The sequence below is a fragment of the Pipistrellus hanaki genome (genome assembly GCF_964339955.1).
Source record: "Pipistrellus hanaki genome assembly, chromosome: 1".
NCBI lineage: Eukaryota > Metazoa > Chordata > Mammalia > Chiroptera > Vespertilionidae > Pipistrellus > Pipistrellus hanaki.
The window spans coordinates 68,849,301-68,872,291 of NC_140503.1; the positions used below are offsets into that span (position 1 = coordinate 68,849,301).

Consider the following 22,991-nt stretch of genomic DNA (forward strand, 5'->3'; position numbering starts at 1 on the left):
TACCCGCTGCCTCCTGCACACCCCCTACTGGGGATGTGCCCACAACCAAGGTACATGCCCTTGACCAGAATCAAACCTAGGACCCCTCAGTCCACAGGCCAACGCTCTATCCACCGAGCCAATCTGGCTAAAATATTTAATTCTTATGTCATGATGAAAATTATGCGGGAAGAGTCTGGAATATCACTTCATTGTTTGAATTAGGATATTTTAAAACAATAAAATGGTAGAGAAAATGCTTCCCCACAGGGGATCTTAGCTTAAGCTCTGGGGACGGTAAAAAGGATCTCTTCTCATGAAAAGGCTAATTTTAACATTATCATCAGAAAACGACGGTTTGAGTCTATGCCACATTTGTCCAATTCAGAAAGGCCTAGTGGACAGCATGACACTAAAAAGCATATTTTGAACCCTTCCTCTGGTTCCTTTAATTAAGTAAATGAAACTAGGCTTCCCAACAGAAGTATATAACATTGTCTTTTCCCCATTTTTTATACCCTTTTTCCTCGTTCCAGGTTCTTCCTGATGTATTTGATTAACAAAGATGAAACAGAGCACACGGGTCAGGTGAGGGGGAAAGTCTAATTAAGCATCACACCCCCCCACAGCAGCACTTCCTTTGCCTAAGTGTCAAGAATCGAATCGGCTGAGCACAGGCTATTTGACGGGGACAGGTGATCCCATCAGCATCTACGCTGTTCCCCACTGCTTTCTGCCTCATCCACCATGACTTAAGAAGCCAGAATTCTAAAGCAATTCCATTCTATCCCAAAAGAGTCCTGGTTATCCTTCCAGCCGACACTGACATTTTCCACACCCTTCAGAGTTAAGGAGCTGGAGGTTGGGGGCATTACAGAGCAAAAGATAATGAGGAGCTGAGTGGGTGGTGAGAACACAGAACAGGGGAGCAGAGGCAAATGCTGTGAGGATGGCATAAGAAAGATAATCTTGAGTCGGGGAGGGGTGGGTGTGAGAGTATGAATGAAGGTGTGTGTCAAAGGGATTCTGTGATTGAATATGAGATGTAAAGACAACGAACACAGGCAAAAGAAGCAGGTTACCAAGTTTTCAACCTTGACTGGGTTTGTAGGAATTCTTCACAGCTCGAGCATTTATGAGAGGCAGCTGGTTTCCGGAGCTGGCTTTAATCTACCTCAGCCAGGCCTCCATGGTCCCCATCGTGCGTTCTTCCACCAATTACAAATTACGTAATCTTTTAAGTATTTTTATGTCAATCACTGAGCTGGTTTCTGTGTTCGGGAGGAGGAAATGGGAAGAAACCTCTTGCTGCCAAAATGGGCTGTGAACAGAACAAGAATGAATGTGCCAGTTGAGCCTCATATTAATCCACATCAAAATTCCTAAAGGGAGACAAATAGAGCGAAAACAGAGTTTTCGAGCTCCAGCTTACTGTGGTTTAAAAAGAAGTATCTTCCCCCCCGATTATTTCAGGAATCGTATGTCTGGAAGATGTACCAAGAAAGGTGTTGGGATTTCTTCCCAGCTGGCGACTGCTTCCGGAAACAATATGAGGATCAGCTGGGATAAACCTGAATGACACTCCCCGAGTCAGGACTGACAACTTAAAAGTGAAATTAAAATCCTCTTTTACTCTTCATATGCAACATTTCTGAAAGGTGACATTTTCTAAATACCTCCCTTACATCAAGAAATAGTTTGTTTAAAAAATCTGTGTAAAAACAACCCCAAAAAGAAGCCACAAAAAAAAAAAACAATCTGATATTCTGGAATTGATTGGACTCTTATGCCTAATGGACAAACCCTGTGGGAGATAACCTTTCAAAATGTTAAATCAAGGACTCGAGTTGAATGCCTTCAAGATTTTCAGTTCTCATGTAACGTGCTTGTCAAGATGGCAGCATTGAGAAAGGGACTAGAAGTATGAAGTCTTGGATGCATAATACATGAAATTTTACACACTTGAATGTCAGCCACATGACAATATCCACGAGTGACTCATGACCTGAACTACAAAAAATCATTTTAACTGCAGTCTAATTTTTCCCATGGTACTTACTTGTGAATGTACCCAGAATCAGCTTGAAAAGCTTTAACCAGTTAAAGAAATAGAAAACAGAAAAACCAACACTTTGTCGACACTGAAATATCGATTAAGTGCCTTAAAACCTCTTTAGATATAGCTATGCAAGTTTTTTATGTTTATGTTCCAGATGGACAGTCCCATTAAATAATTGTGTTGATATTCTGTCTTACTTTAAGAAACTGCACTTGAAGGTTATTCATATAATTTTTCTCTCAGTAACAGCTTGTCGATTGCTGTTATTAGAAGAAAAGTACTGTACTGAAAACTCAGAAAAATCTCAATCTGATGCCAAATTGAGTAATGCTTTATGGTCCCTCTTAAGTAGTGGAGCCACTATGTTTAGGTGAATCTTAAGTAAAATGAAGTGCCCACTGCAATAAAGTGATACATGCCGACCCGTGGTTTGGCCTCTTGTAATTCATCACCTCTGGATGATTCTACAACCACACTGTGGCTGCTGGGAAAGGGACATGAGACAAAGAGAACCCCTAAACCCCTTCACAAAAAGGGAAAACACTCCTCAGACCAGCATTGATTTATTTCGCCAAATGCATGCCCGGCTGCTTGCTCTCTTCTCTTCAGCAGCAGCACTTGCTGTGCTAGCAACAAGCGCATCTCCGTCCTCCCTGAGTCTGAGATGACTAAGTCAGAGAAAAATGCCCCGAGCCTCGTCATGTATTCCTGTGGCTGCTGTCAAACACAGAGGTAGGTGTGCACTGTGTGAGCTGATGGAACACACAGGCACTGGGCAAGCTCATAAGCTAGCTGCTCTCAAGGACAGCCATGGGCCCGGCCTTACACGTCAGGCGTGTTTTTCTTCCTCTTTTTCGTTAGGAAATCATACTGTCCAACCAGTCTTCCAGCTCTTCCTCGGTAACATTTTTGGATGTGCTTGGTTGCTTGGGTTCCACAATCTTTACTTCCGCCACAGGTGGTTCTGCAGGAAGTAGGAGATAAAGGCAAAGTTAACAACTTCACATTAGTCCCAGGACAGAGGGTGACAGCTTCCCTGGGCATTGTTCCATGATATAATTCAGCCATAATTATTACTTTGCTTAAAGCAAGGGAAAACATTCCATTGTTGTTTCTACTCCCTAAGGAGATACAATGATACCCAAACAAATGAATAGGGTAGAAATTTGCCCTCTATTCATTCTCAAGTTGAATTTCACAATTCACTAGTTTGTTAAAAAGACCAATGCTCGGTTTTCCATGCACTATTGTAGCAATGCTGGAGAGTATTAAGGCTCTTGACCACAGCATACGCTGAGGCCTCACGTTGGGCCTCTCCACATCAGATGGGCCACCGCCTCAGGGAACACGCACACACAGGAAAGTGTCCTTCTCTTGTAAAAAACAAGATCAAAGCAGTAAAACGAAGGAAGAGCTGGTTAACAGGGCTGTTCAGACAGCCGGTTAAAAGGCCTGCTGCCGCACACCTCAGGGCTACAAATATCTCAAGGCCAGTTTATAGTTCACGTTCAGTTCACAGCCCCATATTTAACACTGCGATCAGGCAAGGAAGCAGCTCTATTGAGAGAGGAATGTTGTCAGAAAGGTCAGGTGGAGGAAGCGGAGATGGGAGCACAGAAACATGTCAGTGGATGACACCAGAGTGATGTCAGGCACCAATGGAGATGTGTGTGGATGTGACACGGGTGAGGCTGTTCTCATAAAAGCACGGAATCAAGAAGATGGATAGGGAATAAAATGAAAACCGTACCTTTTTCTTCTTGAGCCAGCACCTCCCCGTCTTTCTCAGATTCCAGGTCCTGAGGCATCTGGTCTGGTAAGATGTTCGCTCCTGCTTTTGCAGGTGCATCTAAACTGAGCAGCAGGTCTAATTCTTCCTCCAGATGGTCCGCTGCTTGCTGCTGGGGGACGGCTTCCTGGGAGCCCTCTGAAGGGCCTGGTCCGGGGCCAGCTTTACCCAGGGCCCCGGGGCAGCCAGCAGGCGCAGATTTCAGCTCAGACACGGACCCCTTTCCTCCAGGCCCCAGGGGCCCCCTTAGCGGCATGCCTACTCCCTTGCCTTCGTCATTTCTCTTTGGTTTCACCTGAGGAAGCTCTAAAGGAAGGGTGGTCTGAAAGAGAAGCATAATAACCGAGTTGGAAATGTGAGTTCTGTGCCATTTGCTCAAACAGAAACAGAAGCAAAAGAAGCCATCAAACTGCCTTAGAATCGGACAGGAAGTTCACAAAGGGTGTCCGGTGGGGCCTGTCACAGCACCCTCCTTACTAACATGGGGGTAAATGCGGGCGACCTCACTGACATAACAGGGCTGTACCCCCCACTCAGCTCTGTGCTGACTGCCTCGAAGTTGAAATCAAAAGGGCCATGTCCTCTCTCAGGCCTGAGAAATCACAGTACCACAGGTCTACCGAAGGTACACTAAAGTCTGTGATGAGAGTTAAATTTAAATTCTGGAAAAGGACCAAGGAGTAACTAGCAAATCAGATCTGTTCATTGTACTTGAAAGCACTAATATAAAGGTGAAGAGGCAAATTGAATTCAAAAATGTCAGACGGGAAAGAAAAACATACTATTTGATTGCATTTGTAAAAAGCCAAAAGCAGGCAAAACTGGTCTTTAGCATTAGCAGTAAAAACAGTGGTTTTAGGGGAACTGACTCAGAGCAATGAGGACATGGTGGCTTGAGCAGCGTGGGCAACATTCTGATTCTTGATTTGATGCTAAGTCAATGGTAAGTACTGCCTTTGCATGCACTTTTCTGTCTCTACGTTATCTATATGTATAAAAGCCATTACAAACAAATCACCAGTCGACCAGTTGCTATGATGTGCACTGATCACCAGGGGGCAGATGCTCAACACAGGAGCTGCCCCCTGGTGGTCAGTGCACTCCCACAGCCAACCTCCCGTGGTCAGCCAACCTCCTGCAGTCCCTCCCCCTGGACTGCCCCAATCAGGACTGGGCAAGATGGCCCTGATCGCCCACCAGGCTGAGGGACGCTACCCATGCACAGATTTGTGCACCAGGCCTCTAGTGATGTAATAAAAGGTAAAATTTTGCAGGTAATTGCAATGCAGAGTTAGGCTGAGAACAACGTCCTGCAGGAGGCCTTGTGACCAACACGGCATCGGAGTGGATAGGTTTAGAATGAAGGCCGGCCACTATTGGCAGCACCGTCCCCTCTTTGGACATGTAAGCACCCTGAGCAGATCCAATTTGCTAACAACTCTTCAGGCTCCTGACAGTATGACTGGACGCACAAACGTAAATGTTCATACTGTCAGTGTGCCGGACGAAGCCGGGATGTGGTCCTCTATTCCAGTCCAGGGATTTCGCTTCCGGGTGTCTGGAATTGGACACCTGGTTTGGTTGTTTATTACCTGCCCGGGAGGTTCTGATATAGAAACACAATTGAAAATAACTGCTGTGCATCATGGCACAGAAAGCGGGGGGGAGGGGGGGGGGATTTCAAAACAAAGTTAGCCTGGTTTTCAAAGTTATTGCAGTTATTAGTATTTACCTTTACTCTAAGGCAGGGGTCCTCAAACTTTTTAAAGTGGGGGCCAGATCACGGTCCCTCAGAGAGCTGGAGGGCCGGACTATATGAACTACTAATTCCTACTGTAACACCTCGGCTGCGCTCACTGCCCAAAAAACCTGGCGGGCAGGATCAGACTCCTCTGCGGGCCGCATGTGGCCCGCGGGCCGTAGTTTGAAGACCCCTGCTCTAAGGCCTACCACCAATACATCCTTCACTTTCAAATGCTCACAACACTTCCTGTTTCTCTCCTGAGTCCTGGGCCCCCATCTCTGTGGTTCCTTCATCTCTGTGGTTCCCTGTGTGCTCTGTTTAACCATTCTTCATCGTGTGGGACCAAACCAAACACGTCAGAACCCTGAACACCGGGACACCCGGCCTCTCTCAGTCACAACCCCAAATGCACCCCACATTCCTACAGAGCAGTGATTCCCGTCAGAGGCCAGTGAAACCCCTCTACTTCTCTGCCCTTACCTCTCCTCCTCCTTGCTGCCCTAACTATGAGACTAGTGATTGCAATAGAAACAGCATCCCATTCAAATGAAGGGCAAAGTTAGCCATTTTGGCTGCTGGGATCCTATTTAAAACTAGTACTACCCAGGGTTTCACTTATTTAAAAAGTCAAGCGAGCCACACTTAAATTCTGAAGCTCCTTATATACAGTCCGTTCCTCTCAATCACTATCTTACAGGAACACCTCCCCAATTTCTATTTCCAGCCCTTAATTCTGAACTATGAATCTCTATGTCTATTTGACTTCTATTTTCACTTTCATATCTCAGAGGCACAAATCTCTAATATTCCAACCTCACCCCTCCTGGTCCCACCTAGCAGTGTTGCACAAGCTGGGGAAAAACCTAGAGTAATTCTTTGCCCACTCTCTCTCCATTTCAGTCATTCTCTGAGTCCTCTTAATTTTTCTTTGGAAGTTCCTCTTAGAAAACTACAATTCTGTGCCACCTCTCTCATCATCACCCTTTCCAAGTTCGCCTGGACCCGAGCAACAGCCTCCCAACTTGCATCCCCTCTTTTCCTCTCTTGTAAGTTTGGATTAACCAATAAACACGCCCACCCCAACCCCTCGGCCCACTTGCTGTCCACAGCAAGTATCAGCAGTCTACTACTGGTATCAGCAGTAGCAGTGCTGTTAATCAGATCCTTGTCTAAATTCCAACTCAAATGGCCTTCTACCTTGGGTCTCAGCTTATCTGTCCCTTCCTCAGAAAATCCATTCCCAATCGCAGCAGAGTACATCAGGTTCAGTGTTATATAATCCCACAGTACACTGTGCTAGCCCTTCCTAGCAGTTATCACGATTTGTACTTTTGTGTGATAATCTGTTTAATACCCACCTTTCCCAATAGATTAAGCCCCACAAGGGCAGGAACCATGTCTGTCTACTCAACCACTGCTTCCTTAGTACCAAATATAAATATTGTACCAGCCAGACTTTATACTTTTACATTTCATTAAACTTCATTACATCTGATTCTTTAAAATGTTTCGACTATAAAATGTAAAGAAAAAAAAAATCTTTAGAAAAATTAACTCATTCTCCCTTAAAGCTTTACAAAGTGCTACCTGATAAAAACCCTCAGCTTCATAAAAGGAAAAGCTGAGTCTGAGACATCCTGCCAGGGGCTATTTTTCACTCTTCCTTCTCCTGCCCTAACCCACGCCAGCTCGAAGATGCCATCAGGGCTTTTACCTGGACCAATTCAGCAGCAACATTGAGTCGGAGGGAGAGAGGCAGTTCTTGAAGGGCTTGAACCAATGACTCACAGTCCACATAAAATGCTGAATTCTATAAATAAATAAGAAAGATACATAGATCATACATACATATGTATTCCTGGTGATTATTACATGTGACCTTCTAGAAATGAAAGAGAAGACGGAAATAAATTCTCCCTGGAGTTACTTTAGCTGAGAGTAAGTCAGATCATAGATTACACTTGATACGGTTGATATGGTTATATCTATCACCTCTGCATTAAGATGAGCAGAACCAAGCACCACCTTCCTAAGCCACAGCTCACGCCGCTGGAGCAGCAGCGGGGAGAGCGCACCCCACCGTCAGGAATGCACAATAACCTGGAAACCGGACACTCTTGGACTTACTGCAAACTGAAAGAAAAATTAGCATTCCGTGGAATCTAAGTGGATTCTCAAATGCAGGTGCTGACCCTCAGGAGAGGAAGCTGTCTAGGCAGTAAGACGGTGACAGGTTGAGAGGCAGGCCCAAGGAGCCTGTGAGGTACCTGCTAACAAGAAAGCAGAGGATGGAAACTCACCCTTGAGCAGTCAGCATGCTGTGTGTGGCCAACACTAAAAGCTCCCTTTGACTCCCTTCCCATTCATACTCATACAGTGACCTCCCAAACTGACAGTATCTGAAAAAGCATTCCAGATTACCACCTGGCTTACCTATAGCATAGCAGCTGCTCTGGGAGCCCTGGGAGCCAAGAGAAGGAAAAAACTAGAAGGTGGTTACAATGACCTCACAGTAGAGCCGTGGTCGGCAAACTGCGGCTCTTTGGCCCCTTGAGTGTGGCTCTTCCACAAAATACCACGGCCTGGTCGAGTCTATTTTGAAGAACTGGTGTTAGAAGAAGTTTAAGTTTAAAAAATTTAGCTCTCAAAAGAAATTTCAATCGTTGTACTGTTGATATTTGGCTCTGTTGACTAATGAGTTTGCTGACCACTGCATTAGAGGCAAACACCACTGACACCTCATCTACCAAGGACAGCACAGCTGGAAGCATGTCTTATTCTATCATCTCCGACATCAAGTTAGATAAAATCCAGCACTCCTCTATCCAGTCTAACCTCGATCCCACCGCAGGAATGTCTCGGGCAGAGGAGTTTATAATGGAAATACTCCATCATTCCTGCTGTGCTCAAGAAGGGCCCCGAAATGAAACCCAGACCCACTCTAACCCTAATCCCCACCACGGCACACAGATCGCAAGAAACAAAGTGGCTTTTCGACACCCTGCTGAAATTTTCCGAAGATGGCTGGCTTATTCGGGAAGCAATGCTGACACACCAATTAGGGCCCCTAGTCCTGGGAAAGTTAAATTTAAATCTTTAAAAAAAGTATTTGGGGAACAGGATGGAGGTAAGGAAGCCCTGATGAGAAAGTGAGAAACTCAGTAGGTGTCGCCCTGGCCTCAGCACCTACATGCTCTGATCACACCCAGCATGGCCAAGCTCCTGTTTCCCAGTTTGGAGAAACTCCCTCAGCCCACTAGTAAGGTGTGATCCTGAATGCTTAACACCCGGGTCAGTCAGCAAATTACAACCTGAAAATCTCACCCTCCCCACAGCCACGGGGTCTGCAAAGTACATGGGTATACCCCCTTCATTCAGCCTACAAAAGAGTGAGAACTTGCCCTCTGCGACCTGTTGCTCTCAGCTCTCAGGAGAACCGCTGAGGCGTGCTGGGCTCTGGCTAAAGGTATCCAAACTTCCTCCGCCCTCTCTGGCATCGTGTGCAGCATGACTGTAAGGTGCATCATAAACAAAGAGGAGTCTGTGAGGTGACCACACAGAGATATGCAGACGGCCTGCTGTGCTTGTGAGCTGCGTTCTGAATTTTGGGCATTTGGCTGTGTTTGCTACTGGAATGTCTCCTCCCCCCACATTTCTAATCCCCACCGTCACCTGAGGCCCAGCTGACGCTGTCCCACCTCCATGATGCCCAAGACACTTGGAGCCACCAGGGTGATTGCTCCTTGTCTCCCCGCAGGAGTCCCGCAGCCAGGAGCCTGGCATCAAACACCACTGTAACACTGTCCCCCTAAAGGGCTAAAGCTGACACCCCTAGATAGAAAGCGGAATGAAGTGAATTGTGTAAAGCGTGAACTTTAAAATAGGTTTAATTGGAATAATAACCATGAATTAGCTTTAAAATAATTCACAGGGTTTTTTGCCTGGAGAGCGCAGTCTCCATAACCTACTTGGCCAACTCTGATGGTCACTCGCAGCTGGAGTCGCAGCCTGGTCTGCAATGGGACTCCCTGGTGTCCTCTCTCCTGCACAGTCCTTGCTGACAGAGGGGAGCAGCCCAACTCAGACAATCCCCCTTCCCATCCCCACCTCTGCCCTCAGTGAGCACAGAAGCCTGTCTGGGGAGTGAGAATCTAATCCTGCAGCTCTGCTCTGTCCAGGAACCTCATTCTGCTCCGAGTCTCTGAGTCTGTGTAAAGGTACAGTACTTGGTGAGGAAAGAACCTGCTAGAAACTCTACTTTGCAACTTTAAAAAAAAAGTCCAGCACTGCTTTCCTTTGGTTCTTCTCTTCTTCCTTTCTGAGAGCAGTCACCATAGCCTTTCCTCAGCCCAGCCCACCTTCCTAGGAGCCAAAGCACTGGCCATATTCGTGTGGGACTCAGGGACCCCAGTCTGGGGAGCTTTCCAGACACAGATTCTCAGCCTCGCTCAGAACCAGAGTCTGGAGGGGGATCTGGGGGCTACACCTTTAGAAGCCAGGCTCAGGAACCACTGCATCTGGCCCAGCAAGCATGCAACACTCCCTCAGGGAAGCTCTGCTGAACAAGTCATTATGTCAACAAAAATGAAAGGTGGAATAGAAAAAAAAAGTGATTTTTAAAAAAACAGATCTATGTTTTCACCCAAAGAAGTTCTCCTCCTGCCCTTTCTCTCCACACATGTCCCTCAATGTCCAAAGGAAAGACATGAAAATCCCACTCCTGGACCTCAGGGGAAACTCCCTATAGTGACGGAGCCAGCACGGCTAAGCACCGACCCTGCCGCCAGGCCACCGTCCCTGTCAGCCTGCACCTGAGCACAAAGAAGTGAAGGCAAGTCAGCAGGAGGGCGCTGGGTCCCTCTCCCATAAGGATGTCCTCTGAGGACCTAGCTTGACTCGGTTGGCTGGAGCATCATCGCATGCAGCAGAAGGTCGATTCCTGGTCAGGGCACATTCTAGTACCTAGGTTGTGACTTCACTCCCCAGTCGGGGCACGTGCAGGAGGCAACTGATCCACGTTTCTCTCTCGTATCTCTCTCTCCACCTCCTTCCCTCCCTCCCTCCATTTCTCTCTCTAAAAATCAATTTTTTGAAAATACAAAAGGAGTCAAAATGAGTTGTTTGGTTTTCACCACATTCATCAATGACCTTGGTTTGTGATTTCAACTTGTCCTAGAACTCTAAACTATATCTCATGTATATGCCCAAAGAGGCGGAAACAAATACAAATACTTTTAATTCCCAACTTTTTGTAAAATATATACTCTTTGCAAAGTTACAGGCAGTACTTTTACAGTAACTCCTCAATTTGTATAAGACAATGTCCATCTCAAACAACTAAACACAACACCAGCCCAGCCATAGATGAACCGCCTGCAGTGTGTGTACTGAGCTGGTGGCAGAATGGGGGAGAGGGTGCCTCACCTTTGGGCTTTGGGGCTGCTGCTCAGCCACCTGTCTGAGGCTGGACAGACTGTCTAATCCCTGGGATCTAATCAGAGAGTACATGGCAAGCCACCAACAATTCTCTGTGCATCTTTTTTTTTTTTTAATATATTTTATTGATTTTTTACAGATAGGAAGAGAGAGGGAATAGAGAGCTAGAAACATCGATGAGAAAGAATCACAGATCAGCTGCCTCCTGCACACCCCCCACTGGGGATGTGCCTGCAACCAAGGTACAAGCCCTTGACCGGAATCGAACCTGGGACCTTTCAGTCAGCAGGCCGACGCTCTATCCACTGAGCCAAACCGGTTTTGGCTCTCTGTGCATCTTAAAGGTGTGAAAATATCTGTTATCTTTCATAAGAAAAAATCAGTGAAATCGTGCATGAAAAAATAATCAAAATTCCTAAGGAGAAAAACATAGCATGAACACAAAGCAAATAAAATATCTGGGCTTTATGGATTCACTGAAAGACATATATGATATTTGTTCTTATTTTATAGCTTTATTCACCTAATTCTGGAAGTCGAGTTATTTAAAGCTATAAAGTAAAGAATTTTTCTCAACATCAAAAACAATGTGGAGGGAAAATTAATTTTCAACCCTAAGAGGAATTTTCAGAAATGGAAAAGGAGGAAGCCCAAATGGCAAAGTAGTCCACTAAAAATCGTGACTCTCAGCTTTCTCCTTTGCAACCTAGTCTGTGAGCAAGTCACACAGATGGGCAAGTATAAAGGTTAACTCTAGCTCCAAGGATCTGTAAAATGTAAGCTCCCTAAAAATGTTCTGAGCAATTGAGGTAATTGAGACTAAACTGTCCATGAATTACTAAAGTTTTTCCTACATAAAGACTCTAGCTCAACAATAATATCAGAGGTGTTAGTTTCCAGACCTGAAAAGAGCCAACCCCCCACATTCAACACAAACCATCTTACCTGCTTTGGACATGAAGCTTCACCATCCCACTCTTTCTCCTCAGCAAACCGGAACTGTGAGAAGGAGTCCCCTAGAAATATAAAAAAAACATACAACTTCACAGAAAAGCCCAAGAAAAAAGGCTCAGTTCTCTAAACTCCCCTTGTGGGATGGGATGAAAGTGCCGTTTCTGAAGAGCCAACCATCCTGAACTCAGGAAGGCCCTGGCTTCCACGTCATTGCACAGCAGCCTGTGCATGATGCTCACATGAAATAGTGTTTGAACCTGCACTTACTGCTCCATTCAGCTCTCAGTAAGGCACTATCCTACATCCTCACTGAGAGACAACAAAACAGTTCAGGCCATCTACCCGTAGTTAGCATACTTCATCTGCTTAAGGCAAGCAAGGAAACTAATATTTATGATTTGGGGAGTGGGCACAGCAGAAAAGGAGAAAAACAGAACTGAAGGATAGCAGTTCTAGCCTGATCCACAATATGAAACTTAAAATCTCTCTCTGAGGTGAGGTTATGAACCTCTATCAGCATTCCAAAAATCACCTGCTTAGAATGACAGCTGCAAGACCAAATTCAAAGAATGTGTCTGTCTTAGATTGGTTAATATGAATCATGATACAGTGAACTCTCGGAATAAAGGAAAATGAACATGTAAGATCAACATAAGCGCATGAAAAATGATCCTGTACAGCGAGCTTTGACATAGGCTTATTTTGTAAGTGTACTTATCCTATTATTTGCATTAAAAACACCTAATTTATAAATGAAGAATTATTTCTCTGCCTAGCTTTCAGAATCCTCCAAAATGTGGTCCTGCCTCATTAAGCCACTTCCTATTTCTTCAGACTTTCTGTTTCAGAATCTGTCTTTTCCATATTCCAAACATATTTCATATTCCATTCTATTCTCATTTTTTTTAATCCGTCCCTCTTTTCAGAAGACCCACACACTTCTGCCCATTAATATCCTATTTATACTTCAAAAACTCAGGTCCAGTCCACTTCTCCCTCCAGTGACCCAGCACTGACTGCCAAGGGGGCTGCAGATCAGGCCTGAAGAGAGGCCCAGAGAGGGAGGCAGGGTCCATGTTGATCACCCCTTGCCTCTCTCTTTCTCTCGGGGCCTGGCCAACAGTGATCAGGCAGGCAGAGGCAGTTGGCGGCAAAATCAGGCTGTCAAGGGAGAGTAGTTGTGGGCAAGATCATGCAGGCAGGCAGACAGGTTAGGGGTCATCAGGCAGGCATGCAGGTGAGCGGTTAGGAGTCAGTGGTCCCAGATTGCGAGAGGGATATCCCCAATTAGAGAGGGTGCAGGCTGGGCTGAGGGAACCGCCCCCATATATGAATTTCGTGCAATGGGCCACTAGTATCTACATATATATATATATATATATAAGCCTACGCAACCAAACAACTGAACAACAGGTCAACCAGTCACTAGGATGCACACTGACCACCAGGGGGCAGATGCTCAATGCAGGAGTTGCCCCCTGGTGGTCAGTGTGCTCCTACAGCCAACCTCCTGTGGTCCCTCCTTCTAGCCAACTGGCCCCTGATGGTCCCAATTAAAACCTCCTGCAGCCCCTCCCCCCAGCTGGCTTGCCCCAATAAACCCGATCAAAACCTCCCGTGGCCAACCTCCCATGGCCCTGATCAGCCTTGATCACCAGCCAGGCCAAGGGACCCCAACCATGCACGAATTCATGCACTGGGCCTCTAGTATATATGTATAAAAGCCTAAGCGACCATTACCACTGAACTATGTCACTATGACACACCGAACAACCAGTAAGCAACCGTTACAACCAAACAACCAGTTGACCAGTCACTATGATGCACACCGACCACCAGAGGGCAGATGCTCAATGTAAGAGCTGCCCCTGGTGTTCAGTGCACTCCCACAGCCAATCTTCCATGGTCCCTCCCCCCAGGCCACAAGATCAGGCCAACCTTCTGTGGCCCCTCCCCACCCCCGGCCAGCCAAACTCCTACAGCCCTTCTCCACTCCCACCCCCTGCCAACCTCCCAAGGCAGGCTCTCCCCCTTGGGCAGCCAGCCAACCTCCCATGGAACCCTCTCCTCAGCTAGCTAGTCTCCCCATCGGCCCTGATCTGGAGGCGGCTGGCCAACCTCCCGCGGTCCTTCCCCCTGGCCAGCCAACTTCCCCACAGTCCCTCACCCTTGCTGGCCAGCGTCCTGATAGGCCACGATCGCCAGCCAGGCCGAGGGACACCACTTGTACACAAATTCATGCACCGAGCCTTTAGTATATATATGATATATAATAAATAATAAATGAATAAAAATCAATAAATTAAAAATTAATCTGGCTACCTGATATCAAACTATACTTCAAGGCTATAATAAGAAAAACTGTATGGGACTGGCAATAAATGCTGGGAAATTTAGAAAAATATGTGCAAAAAAAAGGAACTAGACTACTTTCTTACACCATATTCAAGAAGAGACTCAAATGAATCAAAGACTTAAATGTAAGACTCGAAACCATAAAACTCCTAGAAGAAAACATAGACAGTAAAACCTCTGACATTTCTCTTAGCAACATTTTTATGATCTATCTCCTTAGGCAAACAAAAGAAAAAATAAACAAATTGGACTAAATCAAATTAACAAGATTTTATAGAGAGAAAAAAATCAACAAAAGGAAAAAAAAAAAAAACCTACTAAATGGGATAGAATATTCACCAATGATACATCTGATAAGGGGTTAATATCCAAACTATTCAACATGAAAAATATCCAATTAAAAATGGGCGGCCAACCTGAATAGACACTTCTCCAAAGAGAGCATACAGATGACCAACAGACATATGAAAAGATGCTCAACATCACTAATGCTAGTTAAAGCCAGTGAGATATCACCTCCCACATGATAGAATGACTGTCATTAATAAATCAAAAAACAAGGTGAAATGTATAGAAAAGAGAACCCTCAGGCACTGCTGGTGAAAGGCAGACTAGTGCAGTCACTATGAAAAATAGTATTTGGTTCCTCAAAAAATTCAAAATGGAACTGCTGTATGACCAAGCAATTCTACTTTGGGGAATATATCCAAAGAGACCCAAAACATTAATTGGAAATGATACATGCACCCCCATGTTCACTGCAGCATTATTTACAATAGCCAAGATCTGAAAGCAACCCAAGTGCCCAACAATAAATAGTGGATAAAAAGGTTATGGTACCTATATGCAATGGAATATTACTCAGCCGTAAAAAGAAGGGAAAAAGAATTAAATTTTACCATTTGTAACATGGATAGGGATATAGAGGGCATTATGCTAAGTAAAATATGTCACAAAGAGAAAGACAAATACAATATAATTTCACTTATATGTGGAATCATAAAGAATAAAATAAACAAAATAGAAACAGAATCATAGATACAAAGAGCAGACTGATGGGTGCCAGGGCGGAAGAGGGTTGGGAAATTGGGTGAAAAAGATAAAGAAATTGAGAAGTATAAATTGATAGCTACAAAATAGTCACAAGATGTAACTTTAGTACAGGATAGGGAATATAGTCAATCATTCTGTAATAATTGTGTATGGTACCAGCTTGGTTCTCAAAATATTGAGGGGGAACACTTTGTAAAGTTATGATTGTCTAACAACTATACAGTCCACCTGAAACTAATATAAATAATAATAAATATAAACTATAATCAAAAAATAAAAATTTTTATAAAGAAATTAAAAATGGCAAAATCAAAAATATTCTTTTGAAAAATCAATCCAGTAGATTTTTAAAACTTAACCAAATAGCTGAATAGCTTATCTTTGGCATTCCTGAACTTCTATATTATAAATGATCCTATGATTGCACAAATTATTATAATACTAGTATATAATCAGCAATGCAAACAAGGCATTTAATATCTGAATATTTACTTTCAAATACAGGTGAGACTCCAACAATGGCTAAATAGCTTGTTGCAAACTAATCTTGCTAAGAACTAGGAACACTGGGCCAAAAAAAAAAAAAAAAAAGGAAGAAGAAGAAATAATCTATCTGCAGACATTAGAGAGCTGCCATAGCCATGAGGACATAAGGGACAAAGATCTAGAGAGAGAAGAAAAGCACAAGGAGGTAAGTTTAATATTTAGAGCTGCTTTTTCCTTTGAGGCATTTGTTAATTTCCAAAGGGGGGTAGAGGGTGCTGAAAGAATGAAAAACTGAACCTAACCAGGAAAGTTGTGAAGCTGCGGGGATCTTCTACCAGCCTATTGCATTGGGCGAACCAAAACTGCAGTTCAGGGCCTATGAAAGAGAAAGAGTTAAAAACAAACAAACAAACAAAAAAAAAAACCAAAAAAACCCAGGGCTTTCACATGTGGGACCCCTGACAACTATAATACATCTTTGAATAGGGATGATGTAGGAATAGGCCAGCCCCCACAAAGTCTGAGGCAAATCTGTGAATCAGATCAAACTGATTCTCCCTATAAGAAGCAAAAGAAATCCTTGTTAGAAGAAAATGGCATAGCCTAAAATTATCTCTACCATCTTTTATATACTGTGTCCAAAATTCATTAAAAAACAGCAGGCTTATCAAGAGATGAGACTGAGATAATAAAAAACTAAGAGAAAGGAAAATAAACAAGTTATTGGAGTTATCAAAATTGGATTTTGTGATTTTGCAAGGTGAAAATTTCAAGACCAGGAAAAACTATAAAATCACATACACACACACACACACACACACACACACACACAGACACACACACTGACAACCATGAAGTCATCTTCAATTCATATAAAGTATACACATTAAAAAATACAGGAAAAAAAGCTTTGAGGAAAATGAGATACCCAAAACACATTTGATTACAGTTATCAAACTTCAACAAAACTTAAAACTCTAATAAATAAAGCATAAAGTGGCTGATTTTTAAAAATAAGCTAGTTAAAATGACTACTGAGAAATGGAAACCCCTCTAATCCTCTCACTGAATATGAAGGTGTTCACACTTATCAAAATGATGAATCCTAGAAATAAGAGTGCTTCCAGAAAACATTTCTGAAATTCTTCCTGAATTTTATCACAACCTGCACGAAAGCGATGGTAGTGTTATCAAATGTGCCACCCCATGTCTTGAACATCACATATGTGCACATGCAGAGACAACTGGAGACACTGGTGAAGTGAGACAGCACAGTACATTAGCAGTGATTCCATTCTGCTCCTGCTTTATTCCTTGTCTGAGAGCTCCTGGTCTCTCACTCATGGTGTCACCAACTGAATAAGTATGGAATGGAAACCAGTAGAGAACGGTGACAGCCAGCTATTGTGGACAATGGAACAAATGATGAAGGGAGCATGCCTTGGGAGTCATACGCATTCAAAGTTTTGGAAGCACTCACCAGCTGTGTGTTCGAAAAATAACAGCACAGTGGACTGACCAGAACTAGGAATCACTAAAGGAATACAGCACTCTCTTCCCTCTTCTTCAGCCAAAGACTAATTCCATGACTTCTAAGAGGCAGTGGAACTCATACAAAGTCCTCAAACGACATGAAGGAGCAGCAAGTGCCCATTAGGCTGCTTGAACAACAGCAACAAAACCCCAGACTCTTCTATTGGGTCGGCAGCTAAGTAATTGCGGTTTCACACATATATGGCTTCAGTTGAATTTTTAGGTTTGCAGACGTAGTACAAATGTAAAACACATTTTGTTATTTGATAGTTGGCTATTCAGCTGTTAATCAGTAAAAAAAAGTTTTTTGATCTGTTTTGTAGTTTTCGTTTGGCGTTCGTTGAAAAATGGAAAATCAAAAGGAACATTTTTGTCATATTTTGCTTTTTTATTTCCTCAAAGGGAAAAACGCATCGCAAGCTCATAAAAAGTTATGTGCTGTTTATGGTGACGAAGCCTTAAAAGAACGGCAGTGTCAAAATTGATTTGCCAAATTTCGTTCTGGTGATTTTTCACTCAAAGATGAAAAACGCTCTGGTAGTCCAGTTGAAGTTGATGACACCCTAATCAAAGCAATAATCAATTCAGACTGTCACAGTACAACACGTGAGATTGCAGAGAAGCTTCATGTATCACATACATGCATTGAAAATCACTTAAAACAACTTGGCTATGTTCAAAAACTCGATACATGGGTTCCTCACGAACTGAAAGAATCACAGTTAACGCAACGCATTAGCAGCTGCGATTTGCTAAAGAAACGTAATGAAAATGATCCATTTTTAAAATGACTGATAACTGGAGATGAAAAATGGGTTGTTTACAACAATATCAAGCGGAAAAGATCGTGGAGCAGGCCAGGTGAATCAACTCAAACAACATCAAAAGCTGATATTCATCAAAAGAAGGTTTTGTTATCAGTTTGGTGGGATTACAAAGGAATTGTCTACTTTGAACTCTCACCACCCAACCAAACGATCAATTCTGATGTCTACATTGAACAACTAATGAAATTAAACAATGCAGTTGAAGAAAAGCGGCCCGAATTGACAAATCGAAAAGGTGTTGTATTCCATCATGACAATGCAAGGCCACACACATCTTTGGTCACTCGGCAAAAATTAATGGAGCTTGGTTGGGATGTTTTGCCACATCCACCATATAGTCCTGACCTTGCACCATCTGATTACTTTTTGTTTCGATCTTTACAAAACTCCTTGAATGGTAAAAATTTCAATAATGATGATGATGTCAAATCGTACCTGATTCAGTTTTTTGCTAATAAAAACCAGAAGTTTTTTGAACGTGGGATTATGATGCTGCCTGAAAGATGGCAAAAGGTCATTGATAAAAATGGGCAATACATTACAGAATAAAGTTATTTAGTTCCATGAAAAAATTGTCTTTGATTTTAAAATCCGCAATTACTTAGTTGCCGACCCAATATTTTGCAGATAAGAATACCGAAGTAGCAGTCTACTAAATCCAATGATTTTGTTATTAAAAACAAAATTTGTTCACTAGGATATGCTTTAAAAAAGTGAAACTGATTTATCTGAGGGTCCTCATTTTTTTTTACATAATAAAAAGTCTCACATAATTCTATTCCTGTCGCAATGCTGAGGTTAGTGTGCATGCAATAAAATCTGAGATGCAGTTGACATTGAGACAATCTTGTTATAATTTAAAAGTCAATTACATTGCTAAAGCCACATTTCTAGAGGCAAAATTAATGACAGATTTTTTTCAATTGATTGTGTGAAGCAGCAAAAATGTTGAACAATTAGACATGTAGGATGGCAGCAATCTTACATATGCTTCTGAAAATATTCTGAACAAATGTTTCAAGCAGTGCACAATGCTTAAATTTCTGGGATTCCTTCAATGAAACTCATGATCAGCAAACAAATCTCCAAATCTAGGGTTTAATGAAGAGATTAAGTCTTTACCTGGTTGATAACCTGCTCTTTTTCTAGTTACCATTAAATAGAGAACAAGTTTAACTGCTAAGTACCACCACCAACACTCCACCCTGGCAAAGCTAGCCAAACATCTTGCCCCTCTACCCATCTCAGCTGAAAGCCACCATTTACTTAGCATCACAGTGTCTGTGGGGACAATCTAACAGAAGACAGTGGTGAGAAATGAGAATGACTGCACATCATCAAAATTAAATCCAGCTGCCAAAACCAATTATAAAAATTTTTCAATAGTCTTAGCTTGTTTGACTCAGTGGATAGAGCATCAGCCTGTGGTTCAATTCTGGTCAAGGGCACATGCTCCTGTTGTGAGCTCAACACCCCCCCTCCAATAGGGGGAGTGCAAGAGGCAGCCAATCAATGATTCTCTCTCATCATTGATGATTATATCTATCTCTCGCCCTCTCCCTTTCTCTCTGAAATCAATAAAAATGTATTTTAAAAAAATTTCAACAAGTTTATTCAATTTTAAGATATTTTTCTTGTGTTTTGGAAATCCATTATACAACAGCAATATTTCACTTTAGCTTCAGCTAAATATGATTTCACACTTGACAATTTGGTCAAAGTATGTATTTGGTGTGCCTCGAATTTTAGTTAATGACATTCTATGAGGCCATTTTAAAAATAAGGTAGCTTTATATGTATAAGAATAGATATCCATTACTCAACTGCTATGTGAAAAAAAATCAAGTTTTAGTTTAGTATGAGTAAGATAGAGATATACTTATACACACAAAAATGCTGATATATGCATAGAAATAAGTCGAGATATTATATACTAATTTTAAGAATGATTATCTCTCAGAGGATGGAATTAAGGGAAACTTTCTTCCTTTAAGTACAATACATGTCCCAGTTTGTAAACAACAAGTACTTATTACTTTTGAAACTGAGCCAAACAGAAATAAGGAAATCTGGAAAAAAGCTAAATTTCCTAAAGGCAGAGACCTTCTCAGAATGCATTTAAGGCAAAACATCCCTAGATCTCAAAGTTGGAATCACAGATGCCATTCGTGCAACCTTCTCTTTATAGAACAAGGAAGAACATTGGGTCTGGGAGGCTCGATGGCCTGACTATGGCCACAGAGCCAGTTCATGGCTGGACACCAAGACCTCTTTGCTCCTAGCATTTATTATTATGTCTACAACTAAAAAAAAAACTCTTTCCACTGTTTACACTAGGCTTCTCAGCTATCTGAATTCCCTAGAACAGTGGTCGTGAGCCACAGTTTGCCAACCACTGCCCTAGAACAAAAGCAAACAATAAATAGTTTATGCCATTTCCTTCACTAATATTTGACATGATGACAATATTTGAAGGTATGAAAATCCAAACTTAAAAACTTAGAAAAAAATCACTCAGGGTTTCTTTAAGTAACTATTACAGTACTTAAAAAAAAAAAAAAAAAAAAAAAAAAAAAAAAAAAAGAGTGTTTTTGTAGAATTCTAGGTATTCTAATAATGATAGCATCAGAGAAATAAATACAGCAACACTTTATTTATAATACCCGGGATTCTCATTCTGCCTCTCTTCTTACACTGGTCTAACACATGTCTTATTATCAATGGCAACATGGACACTAAACTTGTTAGAATTCTGCAGTACTATCTTTCTAAAAGTTTAGTCATAGGTAACAAGTCTGAATTTTAAGCTTACCCTTTCAGCCCGATCAGCAAAGAAAGGCTTTCTTCCAAACAAAAGTACTTAACATGACCACACTCTCCAGTGGAAGTTAAGACGGGGTTACAAGGAATAATCTTTATCTGGGCAAAAAGAAACCTACAAAGACTTTCGCTTCGACAATACAGATTTAGGTGTATATGAAGATGGAAAACGTGCCCCAGCTAATAACACCCAGCTCCAATGATAGGGCAGTGACAATTCCCATAACTGACGTCTGTCCTAGACATTTGGATCTTTTTCTCACAAAACTGGCCCAGACCTTCGTGGTGCATTCTTTTGGAAACCAACTCTCGAAAGCAAGAGGAATGTACCACTAGCTCTAGATGAGTATTTCACTTTCAGCTACATGGTCTTAGCTTTTCTTTATCACGATCCCCTTCCTTTATTTCCCCCACAGCCCTTGAAATACGCCCTCCACCAGAACACCATGTATCTGGGAAAACACATACAAACTTTGTCAGTTGACAAGTTCACAATCTTCATTAAAAAAAAAGAATATGCCCCAACAGTCACCACAATAACTGCTATAGAAAATGAAACATACCCTTTCTTCTCTCTAAATATCTCTGTTCTCTCTACAAGATAGTTGGAAGATCCAACGGGATCCTAAGTCCACAGATCAATTCAGAGATTTGTGGACATCAAATCTATAGGACATAATGAGTCTTGCCTCCCCCAACTTCAAGCTTCAATGGATGAGCCTCTCTAGATGCAGATGTCAAACCCTCAAACATCTACCCTAAAACAAAGCAACAGCTCACACCTGTCTTTGTGAGGAAGCCTATACAGCCACTACAGTGATTAACTTAAAAAAGTCATCATGAGCCAAAAGAACAAGAGAAAAGAAAAATATCTCCTTCTGCTCAATAGTGACTTATAATTAGCTTTCTCACCAGGTGTGGGGCCCCCAAAGCCCCTGAGCATCAAATATCCACATTGAGCACTACATAATAGGTGTGCCTATCTTCCCAATGGCCCTAAAAAGTTGCTTCCCCATCTGCAAGGATTATGTAGAAGGGAAAGCCAAATCTACTCAGGTACGATGAAAGGGTTCTAGGCTTTATGATAGAAGGATGATGCTGACATTCTAGAATCTGTTTCCCTCAAAATAGTTGAATAATTTATGTTAACCCTGTCCCACTGTAGACAATCTACGTAGTACAATTTCTCAGGGCAAATATTTCCAGAAATGACAACATCAAATCCAGGGACAGAACTCTCCAAGATAAGAGAAAGTGATTAGATAAAAGTGAATAAATAAAAATATAAAGATCAATCCTCAAGACTACGTATTGTATGGTTCCATTTTGGATAAGGAAAAACTATAGAGACAGGAGTAAAAAGGTCAGTTGTTTCCAGGCGTTTCGGGAGGGGATAAAAGTAGGTGGAGTACAGGGGATTTTAACAGTGAAACTATTCTTATGATACTATCATGGTAAATACAAAACATCATGCATTTCTCAAAACCTAGGGCGCCTGCAACATGAAGAGTGAATTGTAATATATGTAAATTTAAAAACCAATCTGGGGAGTCAGGGGATACCACGGGGGAAAAATGTAGACTCTGATAAGCGAATCTAACTATATTATAAATGTATGAAACAGCCTTCCTGAAGGAAGTAGGGGTGGGAGGGCAGCTGTTGCCCTAAATAACTTTGGAAATGAATGGAATCTGTAAGAAAAAAAGGCCAAAGAAATTGAGCACAGTACTGTATTCCAGATGATAAAATTGTTTCGTTTGGGGAATTCTGATTGCCATACATATGTACTGGGCTTGAACAGGAAGATAAACTGATGACAGATGTGGGGGGCAGGTTATTACCCAATACGTTCTGATGAGCACTGTTTGGTGCTGGCATTATTCATATCAGTGATACACACTGCTTTCATTGGAAAGTGACAAGTTGCCTAGTATTTGGTAGATCTGTTTGAGAAAG

The 22,991-nt window shown here is 42.4% G+C and overlaps 2 protein-coding genes across 4 annotated transcripts in view; one reads left to right on the forward strand and one right to left on the reverse strand.

Annotated features, from left to right (window-relative positions):
• Nucleotides 1-2,460, forward strand: part of RYR3 (ryanodine receptor 3) — a 508,007-nt gene extending 505,547 nt beyond the window's left edge. For all 3 annotated transcript variants that reach the window (XM_084861661.1, XM_084861660.1, XM_084861662.1), the window contains 2 exons: nt 516-567; nt 1,453-2,460. In XM_084861661.1, the coding sequence (XP_084717787.1) occupies nt 516-567; nt 1,453-1,548 (148 nt within the window). In that variant the 3' untranslated portion in view covers nt 1,549-2,460. The remainder of the gene's footprint in view (nt 1-515; nt 568-1,452) is intronic.
• Nucleotides 2,461-2,585: 125 nt separating this feature from the next.
• Nucleotides 2,586-22,991, reverse strand: part of AVEN (apoptosis and caspase activation inhibitor) — a 144,551-nt gene continuing 124,145 nt past the window's right edge. The window contains exons 3-6 of the mRNA XM_084862073.1: nt 11,953-12,023; nt 7,286-7,381; nt 3,789-4,149; nt 2,586-3,002 (exon numbers count right to left, since the gene is read on the reverse strand). Of these exons, the coding sequence (XP_084718199.1) occupies nt 2,896-3,002; nt 3,789-4,149; nt 7,286-7,381; nt 11,953-12,023 (635 nt within the window). The 3' untranslated portion in view covers nt 2,586-2,895. The remainder of the gene's footprint in view (nt 3,003-3,788; nt 4,150-7,285; nt 7,382-11,952; nt 12,024-22,991) is intronic.